General features: G+C 37.6%; 1 protein-coding gene across 19 annotated transcripts in view; it reads right to left on the reverse strand.

The window, feature by feature from the left end:
- The window catches only part of DENND1A (DENN domain containing 1A), a 509,667-nt gene that overhangs the window by 407,714 nt on the left and 87,115 nt on the right, over positions 1-14,838 (reverse strand). For 4 of the 19 annotated variants that reach the window (XM_077850604.1, XM_077850599.1, XM_077850611.1 and 1 more), the window contains exon 3: positions 8,141-8,215. The exons of 14 other annotated variants lie outside the window; for them this stretch is intronic. In XM_077850604.1, coding sequence (XP_077706730.1) covers positions 8,141-8,215 — 75 coding nt within the window. Of the gene's footprint in view, positions 1-8,140; positions 8,216-14,838 lie in introns of those variants that run through there. One more of the 19 variants, XM_077850610.1, reaches the window with a different exon arrangement.

The raw sequence follows: 14,838 nt of genomic DNA on the forward strand, positions 1-14,838 counted from the left end.
TCCAAGAGAATTCCTAAAGACACACATTATTCTGACCTATCCGATTTTCCACACTGACTTTATTATTCTCCTTTATTACATAACATCTAACAGTACGAAGAGGTGAAAACATATCTATAATTCAGTTTTTCAGAATAATCTAGCGATCTATACAAAAACAAAACAAAACTAGTGGTATAATTCAAAAGAACAGGAAAACCTACAGCAATATATTCATGCAGAGGGTAGGGAGAAAGGAAACAATTGTTGAGGACCTGTTTGTCAATGGGCCCAAACTGACTTCACATTTTCTTGTTTAATCTTCACAGCCATCCTACAAAATAGGCACAATTATTCTTTACAGAAGAAGAAAGCAAATCTCAGACGTTAACTGATTTCCCCAAGGTGATTCAGCTAAGGGACAAAGCCAAGATTTAACGTCAAGTCCGTATGACTACAAAGTTCAAACAATCCTCTACACCAAGTTCTAAACACACACACACACACACACACACACACACACACACACACACAATACAGGAAAAGGATGAAATGGAAAAAAAAAAAAAGAAAGAAAAGGATGAAATGGGCTTCATGGACAAGCCTGAAAAATGCTGTGGGTGAAGTTGTGTCTAAGGTGATGTGTAATTCCAAATAAGTATTTTACAAACTTATCTAAATGACCCCCTTTTAAGTTGGGAACATTTGATACATCAAAAATCCATGACAAATATCTGTAACAAAAATCAAAAAACAATTCAGAAAAATATAATTACCTGACTATCTAATACTAACTACCCTTGAGGGCCACTGAGTGATTCATTTCAGTAGTCTCTGAATAGAGCCAAACATCATGTTACCTTGAGTTCAAAAAAGACTGTACAGTTTTCAAAGAGCTTTCACATGCTTTAGCATTCATAAAATCCTCAATCCAATGAAAAACTTAAAGAAATATAATGGCTACATAAAGAGGAAAATAAAGACAGGTATTCTAAATGTACATGAGAGTACTCATCAGTTCTTAGCTAAACTCTATCCTCACACCTTAAGGCAAAAACATGGCCCTCAGGATGGAAAGTGAAGTAGTCCACTAACTGGTCTCTCACTTGTGACCCTCCCTCAAGGCTCAAGGAAGGAGGTCACCTCAAGCAGAACTCCATGGGTTATAGCAAGAGAATACTGCCCTGTTTCCAGAAATACCCAATCTCTCTACATAAGCAAGTCATTTCAGAAATGACAACTAGAGCATAGATCATTAATGGGGTCACAAAGTAAGCAGCAGACAAAAGATTCAGACACAATCTTTGGCCTTCAAATAATTAGAAATTATTACCTTCCCTAGAACTGCTTTGAAAAATAAGTCATCTTTATACCAAATTACAATAGGAATGCAAAATTACAGAGATTTCACTGCAAGAGATTATAAATGATAAACATGTCCACATGTTCAGAGGTTTGAAGAAGAGACTCTTATCTGAAGACATCACTTAAAAATGCTAATCACAAAAAAAATGCTAATCACTCACATGCAAGATATAACAGTCATATAAACTGATCAGTTTTTAATGTATCAGAATTTTCATATTCAAAGGAGTATCAGCCTCAAAATAACAACCTTATGGAGGCAATACACTTATTTCAAGATCAAATTATTTTGAGAGTCTCCTTTGGAAACTTCCCTCAGAGATTTTGGAATGTCCATTTAAATTTCTCCTATTTTCCTAGTTGGGAATAAAATGAATACAGTCCTCTGGAATATGATTAGGCATTACATACTAAAGGCCTTAAGAATGTGCCAACTTGGGATGCCTGGGTGGCTCAGCGGTTGAGCATCTGCCTTTGGCCCAAGGCGTAATCCTGGGGTCCCGGGATCGAGTCCTGAGTCGGGCTCCCTGCATGGAGCCTGCTTCTCCTCTCTCTGCCTGTGTCTCTGCCTTTCTCTCTGTGTGTCTCATGAATAAATAAATAAAATATTTTTTTAAAAAATTTATTTTCAGTTCTCTTATCACTGCCTATAAAAATCACTTCAAAACGTATTTAACGTCCAGGTCCAAAAGTGGCTCAGTATAATTTCTGTTGCATTCTGTTGTTCAAAGCAAGTCACTAAATCCACCTGATTGAAGGAGGGGGGAACAGAACCCCTGGCTTGGTGAAAGAAGTGGCATGTGCTAGAGGTGACACCATTGAAGACAGTCTACCATGTTAGTTTAAACAACATGCTGAGGCCTTGAAGCCTTCTGATTGCTCTTCCTGGACCCGCCTTCCTCCTGTCCCTTAATTCCATTGCCAGATAACCATTGTCTCTTTCCCCATGTTTTTTTATTTTCTTGCTTTTCATGATCATTTTACCATATATGTAGGTATCTCTAAATAATGTATTATTTAGCTTGCAAGATTGATATGTGTTTATTTCTTAAAATAATCTCTTAAGTTTCAATTTAGAATGCCTACATTAAAGATTATTTATAGAACGCAGAAAAGCCAAAAGAAAAAGAACTAAAACAGCTTCTATTCCTAATTCTTAGGTATAATCATTGGAAACATTCTGGTATATGTTAACACATTTGCACACTCCTCAATTTGTATCCTCTTGTTCTCGGAGTCTGTTTCTTGAGTTTGATTCATAAAGGCTTTTGCTTTATCTGATTCTATAATAATTGGTTTCTGAATTTTAAATGACAAATGGGAAGAACTTGGATTTGTGAGAAGTTCATTTAACCATTTGATTCTGTTAGGATGGTTAGTTCCCATGGTAAAGGATGGATACCTCTGTGTGTGTGTGTGTATACGTGTGTGTACATACACGTACTGAGTGATAATTCTTTTGGCCCAGAACCACACTTTAAGAACTTCCGTCCTACAGTGATTTCTAGTGGATGTATTGTAGTTCATCACATAAATGTATCATACTTTTATTAGCCAATTCCTTATAAATCAGGCTGTGTAGTGTTGCTCAACCACTGAGTCACCCAGGCGTCCTGAAAATAAATTTTTTATTGCTGTTTTAAATATCTTCTATATGATAAATCATCTTTTGTAGGATGAAAGCTTTAATTTGTAAGTTATCTATATCTAAAGTGAGTAATATAATAGCATTTTATATTCAAACTATACAAAGTTTATTTTCTTATGGGATTTCAAAAAATGTTGGAACAACAGCACAATCACTGATCATCCAGGGATCCCTGGGTGGCAGAGCGGTTTGGCGCCTGCCTTTGGCCCGGGGCGCGATCCTGGGGACCTGGGATCGAGTCCCACATCGGGCTCCCGGTGCATGGAGCCTGCTTCTCCCTCTGCCTGTGTCTCTGCCTCTCTCTCTGTGACTTTCATAAATAAAAAATAAAAAATAAATAAAAAAAAAAATCACTGATCATCCAATGTCAGTTTCCTTGTCATAAATAAGACAGAGAAGTACAGACCAATCTTATCTTTTTGTTCAGCATTTTTGTATTTGGGGTACAACAACTTAGTGAAATGAAGAAGCATGACACTGAAAAACATATTTTAGAATAGTTTAAGTAACACAGGCATCCTCTACAAAGATGTGAATATTGACTAGCTAAACCATCTGGAACTAGCAATTTTTTATGAATAGCGTTTTGACGACTTTATCAAATTCCTCCATGAACATCCTTCCAGGTAAGTGTTCAACCTCTTCCTTAAATACTTTGGTAATGTATTTTCCCCTGAAAATATTCATTTCATCTCCAATTCATCAGAAAAATGATATACATAGTATTCTCTTATGTGTAAACAGACAATAGACTGAAAACATACATAACAAAATAACAGGAATTTACCTGCATGTTGGGAAATCTTTATATCATATTTTAAATATTCTATTTCCTGAATTTTCCAAAGTGAGTGTTACACTTTTAAAATGAAAAAAAAAAAATGTAAAGAATAAGCAAGGAAGCATTGTTTAGCTCCTGCCCTAAGAATGAGACAGCATCTCACTCATCCGTCTACATGGCTGACAGAAATCATCCATGAGAAAACCTGAAAACTAAACTCTGACTTGACCACAATCTTTCCTTATGGTAGAAGTAACAATTTGAATTACTTGAGCATTTGCCACTAATACCCACAAAACAGATTAACTATGAGGAAGGAAACAATCGATGCTTGCAAGAGATTTCATAAGATCCCTAGAATAATTTTGTTCCATCAAGTCTGTAACCGTTCCAATCAGCCCACTTAACAGGACTGCTCCCGTGCCTTTTAAAATTCATTGTTGTCTCTAGCTTTGCAGGGAATGGGATCCAGTTCTCAGCCCAACAATCTGCAGAGGACAAGCACACAAAATATCATCCCAGTGGACACAATAATGCAGCAGGAACCACAGGCTCCAGCCCTCCTCTTTCTGCCATTATCATAATTTATGCATCCTTGGAGATTAGAGTATAAAACAATGATTAATGCTGAGGAAGTCAACAGCATCAAAGGTTTAGAAGTGACCACTGGCCTTAAAGAAGAAAATCATAGTTCAATCACACAAATGTTTATCAAACCTGTATTTTTAAAAATTCACAGAAAAATGAAATCACTAAGCTACCACAATCCTAACTATCGTGGTCCTAATCTTTAAATGCTTTGGTTTCCTTTTGTCTAGGTCTGTCTTTCTGTGATCCTACATACAATCTGGGTTTTTATATCTCTGTGTAGCACTTGATTTTATCAAACTAATAATACTAGCCTATAAAGTCACCAAGGCAATAAAATTTAATAAGAGCAGTACTTTGAGCTATTAGAGATGCCATTATAACATAATGTTAACATCATCACTATATAGTTTATATAAGACAGATGTCACCATAATAAATTACTAACAATACTGGAGATATCTTTTCAATCCTCTGGAAAAGGCCAGGGTACACAACGTACAGAAGTAAAACTTACTTTCAAGAAATACAAACATTAGAAAATAGTTATAGTCTCTATATAAAAGGGAAACTAGTAATCCCAGAAGTTTTGGTGATGACACTGATGCCTCAAGAAGATTTTGGGCCTTGAATAATATAACATGTCAGCAAGGATACATGGAATTAGATTTCTTTAAGAATTGGATATATCTGCATTGAGCTGCCCTAATTTGTGATACCATGTTGCTTAAAACCTATATACTATACTGTGTTATACCTACAATAGTGGCTTTCAAATTTCTTTTACCCATTAATTACCCACATGAAGAAATATGTTTTATCTGCACTGATACATACTCTACACCCACAGAACAAAAGTTTCAGGAAACAATATTTTTTTCTTACTATATGTTATTTTCTCTGATAATTGCTATTCTATTCTATTTTTTTTAATTCACTTTAAGACCCACTACATTGATTTCATTACCCACAAGTGGATCACAACCTATCATTTGAAAACTACCAATAGGCCTTTCTTAATGCTTAGGATGAAGGAGAGAAAAAAGAATAATATCACAGACCCACTATGTACCATGAAAACATGCAGTAAGTAAGATATCATTTGTGTCCTCATTCTTACACCAACCCTGTTAGGCAGGTCATGTTCATTCATTTCAATAAAGGTACCATCCTTGCAACAAATGTTGCCTGCGTGCTTATTATTTGTTAGGTGTCGGTGCTAAAACCGGGAATAGCTGAGCAGTGAACAAAACCCATACAGTCTATGCCCTCAAAACACTAGATTCCATGGAAAAAAGATCTTAAATGGGAGGTAAGTGCTACAGAGAAAAAGCATGGCATTCTATGACAGCGCATAACAGATCCAAGTTAGATGGAGAGATTTTTAAAGGATTCCAAAAGAAGTATCGCATGAACACAGACTTCAAGGATACCCAGGAATTAGGTAGGGAAAAGTGGTATTGTGGACGGCAGGGACCGCACTGACTAAAAGTACACTTGAGGCAGGTAGGAATTTGGGTCAAAAGAAGAAAAAGCCCAGGGTAACTATCACTGAGCACAAGGGAAATGAGGCCAAAAGAGTCTGGTGTCAAGCCATGCTGGGTCTCAGGGGGCATATGAAGGACTTTGGACTTAATCAGGTGTAAAGAGAAGCTACTGAACAAGGAGTGAAAGGTAGGGAAGAGGACCAGATAGGTTTTCCAAAGATTACTCCTGCTGTTCTGTGGAGAACGGACTGTCACTAGGCAAAGCCGAATATAAGTTTAGTTAGGCAGCCACAGCAAAAGCCTGAGTGAAAAATGGTACAGACTTCAGTGCAAGTGATGGCAATGGAGGAGAAGTTAGCCAACTTGACCCAAGAGACAGAACTGGACAAGAAAAATCAATGCGTAAGCGGAGAGACAAACACAGAGAGGATGACTCCCAGGTTCCTGATACAAACAACTCTAAGATGGGAAAGTCGTAGAAGGAGCCAAGCTTGAGGGCAAGAGCCGACGTTCAGTTTAAGATCTCCATAAGGAGAAACTCGAGACGAGCCTTCAAATAGACAGTCTGATTATCACACACCTAATAAATGTCAGAGACAGACTGGAATCCTGCCAGGTCTACTTGACATCAAAGTTCTTTCGCGACACTGAAATGCAGATGAGAATGATGATGGTGAGAATGTGGAACATGATAAAGCATCAACTGACAGTTTCTGAACTTATACAATGTGCTAGGTGCTCACAACCACCTGACCCCTACTGAAGAAGCTGCCCTTAGAGAGGGGCACTGCAGGGGAACCCTGCAGAACTTGACAAAGGAGCAACATCAGGATTTAAACTCAGATCTAGACAGACTCCAAAAGTTATGCTACTGACCTCTAAACCATAATGCCACTCAAATCCAGAAGTGAGGACACTAGTACCTTTAACTCCCAACCACCTGCCAACAAACTTTAAAGTTTCCTGAAGGCAGAGCAGTGCTCAACTCATCTCTGTGAATTCTATCACAATGCATCATTAATGGTTTGCTGAATGAATGTGAAGAAGGCATGCTCTCGATTTGCTGTTAACAAGGTTTAGGTTTGGAAAATCACCTAGAGGCTACATATCACTAACTTTTTTATAATGTATATAATTAAATTCAAAACACATCAGTAGGGATCCCTGGGTGGCGCAGCGGTTTAGCGCCTGCCTTTGGCCCAGGGTGCAATCCTGGAGTCCCAGGATCGAGTCCCACGTCGGGCTCCTGGCACGGAGTCTGCTTCTCCCTTCTCCTGTGTCTCTGCCTCTCTCTCTCTCTCTCTCTCTCTCTGTCTACCATAAATAAACAAAATCTTAAAAATAAACAAATAAAATAAAACCAAAAAGAATAAAGTTAGCTCAAAATTAATCTCAAGGTATACACTGTAAGGAGGTCTTCTAAGAAAGAAAACTTGGTTCCATTTATCCAATAAATACTGAACATCTTTTCAGTATGCAAGAAGTTATTGTACTTCCTAGAATCTAAGAAATTACTGCAAGTAAGATGCACCAGTCTATCACTATCTAAAAAAAGAGGGAAAATTAAATGATGGTACAATGGTTTCTTATGTAAAATTAATTTATTCAGTTTTTAGAACAGATTTATTTTAAATCTGACACCACTGTGCATACATAAAACATAAAATACAAGCACAATGAATTAGTCAAAATATTCCTAAAACTTTTTCAAATCAGAAAGCAACTCTTCTGAACTGCTTTTCAACCCAGAGTTCTCAACCCAGATTTTCCACATAATACCATCCGTTGTGCTACCAGGGGAACTTAATAATGCAGCTTTTCCAAAACAAAATTAAATGTTTTCCTACTGCCTCCAAGACTTTTTCCCAAGCTGCTGACACTCTTTCTGTAATAGATGCTGACCTTGCAAGAGGAGGTCAACAAAAAGTTTTCAGATTAAAATCATGCCTCATATTACTTTCTCAAATGATCCTGAAAAGTCAATCATTGCAGGTGTCCAATCGTATACCAGGACTCACAGCCAAGTTCTTCCATGCCTAGGCAATGACATCACAACAGCTGCCTGGCTTGCAGTGATTACAAGATCCCATCCATTGTAGATACATCATGATTTCAGACATTAAACTATGGAAGAAAATGTGACCTGGAATCGATAAGGTAAACTGGCTCAAATTCTACAAGATTATATATAGACACTTATAACATGAAAGCCTCATCTGGAAAGGAAGATGTGGTTCATTGTAATTTTGTACCCAATTTTTCACTGTTCTTCCTAGAGAGAATTCTACATACCTGTCTGTTGGCACATGACTTGCAGTGGCCTTTTTCATGGAAGTAATGGCCAAAGAAATGCGAATACAGGTGACTCTGCATCAGATAAAAGGTTCAAACAACAAATAGATTCTCTTAGTTGGAGATCTGCCATAAAGTACTTTAAAAACTCCTCTCTTAGTACACCTGGGTGGCTCAGTGGTTGAGAATCTGCCTTTGACTCAGGTTGTGATCCCAGGGTCCTGGGATTGAGTCCTGAGTCAGACTCCCTGCAGGGAGGCTGCTCCCTGCTCTGCCTATGTCTCTGCCTCTCTTTCTCTCATGAATAAATAAATAAAATCTTTAAGAAAAACAAAGAAACAAACAAAAAAACCCCTCCTCTCTCAAAATGAAAATGCACCCAAGCAGTATGGAAACAGATAACAAAGTATAAAGTACAATTCTTGAAAAAATTTAAATACCACTTATAGCTGGAAAATAATTTCTGTAATTCTAACAAACCCATGATTAATCACACACAGTATGGATGTAAAATTATACATAGAGAGATTCAACAAGAAATCAAAGCTTATAATGATAAATACTTGAAAGATGATTTTTACATTGAAAAATAGCTAAATACAACTCAACTGATTGTGTGGGAGGATTCACACCCAATTATTCATGCACAGAAAATTAATTATAGGCTTTTCTATAGTCTATATTACATATATATACACCCACATAACACTCATCCTCTTTGGACTCATTTCTCTATCATTCAGACTTCCTGTATACCTGCCGTATAATATCAAGGTACTTGTTATCCTAAATTCCAAAGACTGAAAGAGAAGGTCACCTGGAATGGAATTATTTAGTTCCTTAAGGTAAAGATTTTGTTGTAACCTTGGACAACTTCATTAAACTATTTAGGCATCAATTTCCTCATAAGGAAAATGGGGATAATACCATCTTCCTCAAAGAGCAAATGCTAGGATTAGGATACATTATAACAAACTCAAACCACTGCCTGAATAAAGGGTTCCTTTTTTAAAAGCTAGCTGGAGTTCCACTACAGTTAAGGTGAATTAGGATTTAGATCAATGTTCCTATTCGTAAAAAAATAGAACAGATGAATAAAATATAAAAAAGAGCAACTGTTCAAAGGCATCAAAGAATTACCCAAAAAGTATCAAATTACACTGAGCCAAGATTCAGGAGAAGAAATCTTCAAAAAAAATTATTCTAGCATTTAAGGCCACATTTCTCCTAAAGACAGACTGATTCCAGGAAAAGCATGTAAGAGGCTAAAAGCTGATCAGAGTTTTCAAATCACCAGCAGGTTAAGAGGACAAAACTGGAATTCAGAGCCTATAAAAGGGAGGAGGTCCCAGGAAGCACATCGGGCTTTGGACTGGGACCCCAGATAATTAGAACTTCTCATGAGAAAAGTGAAAAGGAAATAGATGAATCCTCACAGAGAGTGAAGCACATCTTCAAATCATCTAAATCTCTGATTGGAAGAGAAGGAAGGATGGGGTACAGGGATGGGAGACTGCTCATGCTCCTAGACTAAATGCAAAAAAAAAAAAAAAAAAAAGCAAATCCTTACTCTGGGCCTTAAAATAAATGTACGGTTTTGAATATATAATAACTGGCACTCAGGGATCCCTGGGTGGCGCAGCGGTTTGGCACCTGCCTTCGGCCCAGGGCACGATCCTGGAGACCCGGGATCGAATCCCACGTTGGGCTCCCAGTGCATGGAGCCTGCTTCTCTCTCTGCCTGTGTCTCTGCCTCTCTCTCTCTCTCTCTGTGACTATCATAAATAAATAAAAATTTTTAAAAAAAATTTAATAAAAAAAAAAAACTGGCACTCAAAAAACAACCAAGAAAACAAGAACAAAAGTAAAGTGACTGAAAACTAGTGGGTCCCACAGTCAAGAAAAACAGACCCAGAAGAGATTCAAATAATGGTGTTAAAAGATACAGACACTAAAATAGCGTTGCTTAAGGGGAGGTGGGGGGGCAGTATTACCAGGAACAGCTAGGTAAATAATGGTGACAATCACCCAAAATTAATGACAAAAACCAAATCCTAGATTCAAGAAGTAGTCCAGACTTCAAGCAGGACAAATACAAAGCAACACAACATAGCACAACTGTCGAAAACACAACATGGAAAAAAAAAAAAAAAATGGGGCACCTGGGTGGCTCAGCAGTTTAGTGCCTGCCTTTGGCCTAGGTCATGATCCTGTAGTCCCAGGATCGAGTCCCACATCAGGCTCCCTGCATGGAGCCTGCTTCTCTCTCTGCCTATGTATCTATCTGCCTCTCTCTCTGTGTGTCTCTCATGAATAAATAAATAAAATCTTAAAAAAAAAAAAAATGAAGAGGAAAACCTTAAAAACAGCCAGAAAAAAAAAAAAAAAGAAAGAAAATCACCACGGAAGGAACAACAGTAAGACTTACGGTTGACTTTCCAGCAGAAATGATCAAAGCCAAAAGACAATGAGGTAATAGTTTTAAAATTTGTGGGAAAATATCAACAGATAACTAGATGTTTATACCCAATGAAAATGTCAAAGATAAAGAGGCTACCTTGGGGAGGAGGCTAGCAAACAGCAGCAGTTTGTGAAATTCCAAATCCTCAGGTAAGGGATAAGGCCTCCCACTAAAGAGCAATTGTTGGGAGTGGAACCAAAACTGAACAAAGAAAATATAAAGGAAAAAAAAAAGAAAGAAAGAAAATAGGAAGCAAAGAGAAGGTTCAGATAAAAGTGGGAGAAGAGATCAGAGCCAAAGAAATTACACGGTATACCATTACATACTTTTAACCACCACATGAAATAACAGAAGACTAAATCCAGTGAAGTTATAAAGCCACCTAACTGCTCCTCCTCCTAACATTACAGGAAAATCAATTTCACATATAAATGAGCAACAAAAACATGTTAAGAGAAAATCCCATAGGTTCAGCTCAGATCATGATATCAGGGCTAGGAGATTGAGCCTTGCACTGAATGTGAAATTAAGAATCTCTCTCTCCCTGGGTGCCTGGGTGGTTACACATTTGACTTTGGGTTTTGGCTCATGTCATGATCTCGGGGTCATGAGATTGAGCCCCATTTCAGGCTCTGCACTCAGCACTGAGTCTGCTTGAGATTCCTTCCCACTCCCACTCCCCTCCCCGACCCCGCTTCGCCCCCAGACTTGCACATACTCTCTCTGACTCTAAAAAATAGAGTAAAATCTTAAAAAAAAAAAAAAAAAACACACACACACACACAAACAAGATTCTCCCTTTCCCTCTCCCTCCACCTCCTCCTCTCTTTCACCCTCTCTAAAAAAAATAAATATTTTTTAAAAAGAAAATCCCATAGAACTTACAATAAGACAAATCAGAATAAGATTCAGACTACTATCCCTACAACCAGAAAGACAGGACCACATAATAATTAAAACTATAACTTCCTATTTCAAAATAGTTTAAGTACATTAAGAAAATTGTAAGACATGAAAGAAAACAGAATTCTAAAAATGTACAAATGAACAAATGAGGTAATAAACTCAGGAAAGAATAAAAATAAAAAGGAAAAAAGAATAAGAAAACTAATTAGAGGAAATACAAAAAATAAACACAATAGATAATGCCTGAAGAGAAACAGAAGGTTAGGAGGAAGGGAGAGTCATTTCCAAAAGAAGTGAGGAAACGGATAAAAAGAATTCTAGGGCAGCCTGGGTGGCTCAACTGCCTTCGGCCCAGGACGTGATTCTGGAGCCCCAGGACTGAGTTCCACGTTGGGTTCCTGTTTCTCCCTCTGCCTGTGTTTCTGCCTCTGTGTGTCTCTCATGAATAAATAAATAAAATATTAAAAAAAAAAAGAATTCTAAATAAAGTAGCAAGTACTGAGGAGAGGTGAAGAAAACAGATGAATTAGAAAAGACAAAAAGAAGAAATCAAAAGCAAGAGAATACTAAAATAATTCAAGAAAATACTCAAAAAGAAAAAAAGACTTGAAATCAAATATTGAAAAAGCATACCTAAAAAAAAAGAAAAAAAAGGCATACCTAGCACCTGAGAACATCCAACCAACACATAGTCTAATAAAATTACCTGGCTTTGAGCCAAAATGGAATAATAGCAGACACGGGATTTACCTCCTATCTGAACAATAAAAAACAAACAAAAAAAATGAAACAAGCGTTCTCAAAACACTGGACATCAGGAAATGAACAACAGTGATCCCTGAGAGTAAGAAACAAATGAGGTAAGCCTACAATTGCACCAGCTTACTGCCTACAGCAAGTCTCCAGGCCGAAACATAGGAGACTGAGGCCAGGATGATCCCATCAGACTCCCTGAATTGAAGAGACTTAGCTAGGGGGGTAATGGAAACTCAAAGTGGCTAGAGTTAGCAGGAAGAATACCAAAAGGAAAGTGCTGCCTAGAGAACTCTGGAAGCCTTCAGAGGCTACCTTCAGTATTCAGAACTGTGCTGATCTGAATGTGCATGTGAGGAAACTACCCAAGGATGAGGAAAGAATCATCCAAGAGAATTGGAGGCAACAGTGCCCACACTCATACATGGCAGAACAGTGACTGTTCCTTCCAGCTAGACTGGAAAAACACTCATGATTCACTGGGCACCAGGTAGAGTACAAAGAAGGGTCTGGCCTCAGTAGTCAGGAATAATTAGTCCCAGATTAAATACTGCTTTGGCCCTAACTAATCTTAAAAGAACGACCCAAAAGGATCAAACTGTTTCCAAGTAAATTAACTGTGTCCCAGAACAAAGCTCACTAATATTTATAGGGATACAAAAACATCCAGGACTCAAGAAGGTAAATTCACTATTTCTGGCATCCAATTAAAGATCACCAGGAATGCAAAGAAGCAGAAAAATACAAACTAATTCATTATCCTGAAGACTGGTAAATAAAGGGAAAGAAGCAACCATTTATCCTGCCTTTACCCAAGACCAGGAACACATTTACCAAATAGTAAACAAGGGATAGTGTGTCTCCTAGTAAAAGTACTCCTACTAATAAATAAATCTAGACAAGTGAGCAGCAACACCTGTTAACATAAAAAAAACAGAGGTAACTAGACATTAGATGTCTCCACATGAAAAAACATACCACCACCTATATCCTGACAAAGAGATCAAACATGATTTCAATCAAGCCTTTGGACCCAACAGCAAATTTGTGGAAATACAAAGGAGAGAGGACCATGTTAAAGTGCATCCTGAGTACACAATCAGCAAAGTATGGACTATGGGAACCTCTACAAGTCACATGCCTGGTGTTCTTCAATAAATGAATTTCAATGGAAAGAAAACAATGGAAAGCAAGCTTCTAATTTAAAAGAAATTTAGGGGTGCCTGGGTGGTTCAGCCAGTTAAATGTTCAACTCTTGGTTTTGGTTCATGTCATGATCTCAGGGTGGTGGGATGGATTCCCACATTGAGCTGTGCACTCAGCAGAGTCTGCTTGCAATTCTCTCCCTCTCTGTCTCTGTCTCTGTCTCTCTCTCTCTCTCCCTCCACCCCTCTCTCGGCTCACATGCTCTAAAAATAAAATCTCTTAAGTAAATAAATAATTTAAAGTGATAAATTTAAGAATCCTTAAATTTGCAAGACTAAACTATGCTGCCTTGGAGGCACATCTGAGTGATAAAATAATAAGCACAGAAAGTGATGACTATAAAGTTAGGATAGTGATTATTTTAAGAGAGGAAGGAGTTGAGATTAGGGTGGACCATATGAAATATTAGTCAGCCATAAAAAGGAACGCAGTAGTGATACATGCTATAACATGGATGAAACTCGAAAACATTATGCTATGTGAAAGTAGACAAACATAAAAGGCCACATATATTATGATTCATTCACATGAAATGTCTACACTAAGCAAATCCATAATGACAAAGTAGATTAATGCTCGCCAAGGGATGGGAAGAAAGGGAATGGGGAAAGCCTGCTGATGGGCATGGGGTTTCTCTTTAAGGATAAAAATGTTCTAGAATTAGGCAGTGGTGATGACTGTACAACCCTGTGAATATACCACAAAACCACTGACTAGTACACTTTAAAATGGTGAATTTTATGGTATGTAAATTATATCTAAAATTTTAAGACAAAAATCATTATAAATGTATAAAATCATTTCATAATAAAAGGTTCAATTTATTAGGAAGAAATCATTTTAAGTTAGTATCCAACCGTAAAGAAGCCACATAAACTATAAAAAACAAAAGTTGACAGAACTACAAGGATAAATGAAAAAGCAACCACGATCATAGAATGAGATTTTAATATACATTTCTTCTGCAAGTGAAAGAACAAAACAAAAAATTGGTAAGGGCATAAATGAATGGAAAAAATCAACCTCACAGAACACTATAACCGCAACCACACAATATACCTTATTTTAAAGTACACGTGGAACATTTACAAAAATTGACCAAATTCTGGGCCAAAACCCAAGCCCTGACAAATTTCACAGAATTAAAATCAGATATAGCAAGGGGTCAGCAACATTGCCACTGCCACCCTATACCTCAGAGCATTAATAAAAAATTTTTTTTAAAAAATCAATTCCGGGATCCCTGGGTGGCACAGCGGTTTGGCGCCTGCCTTTGGCCCAGGGCACAATCCTGGAGACCCGGGATCAAATCCCACATCGGGCTCTGGGTGCATGGAGCCTGCTTCTCCCTCTGCCTGTGTCTCTGCCTCTC

This window comes from Canis aureus, chromosome 16 (assembly GCF_053574225.1).
Source record: "Canis aureus isolate CA01 chromosome 16, VMU_Caureus_v.1.0, whole genome shotgun sequence".
Taxonomy (NCBI): domain Eukaryota; kingdom Metazoa; phylum Chordata; class Mammalia; order Carnivora; family Canidae; genus Canis; species Canis aureus.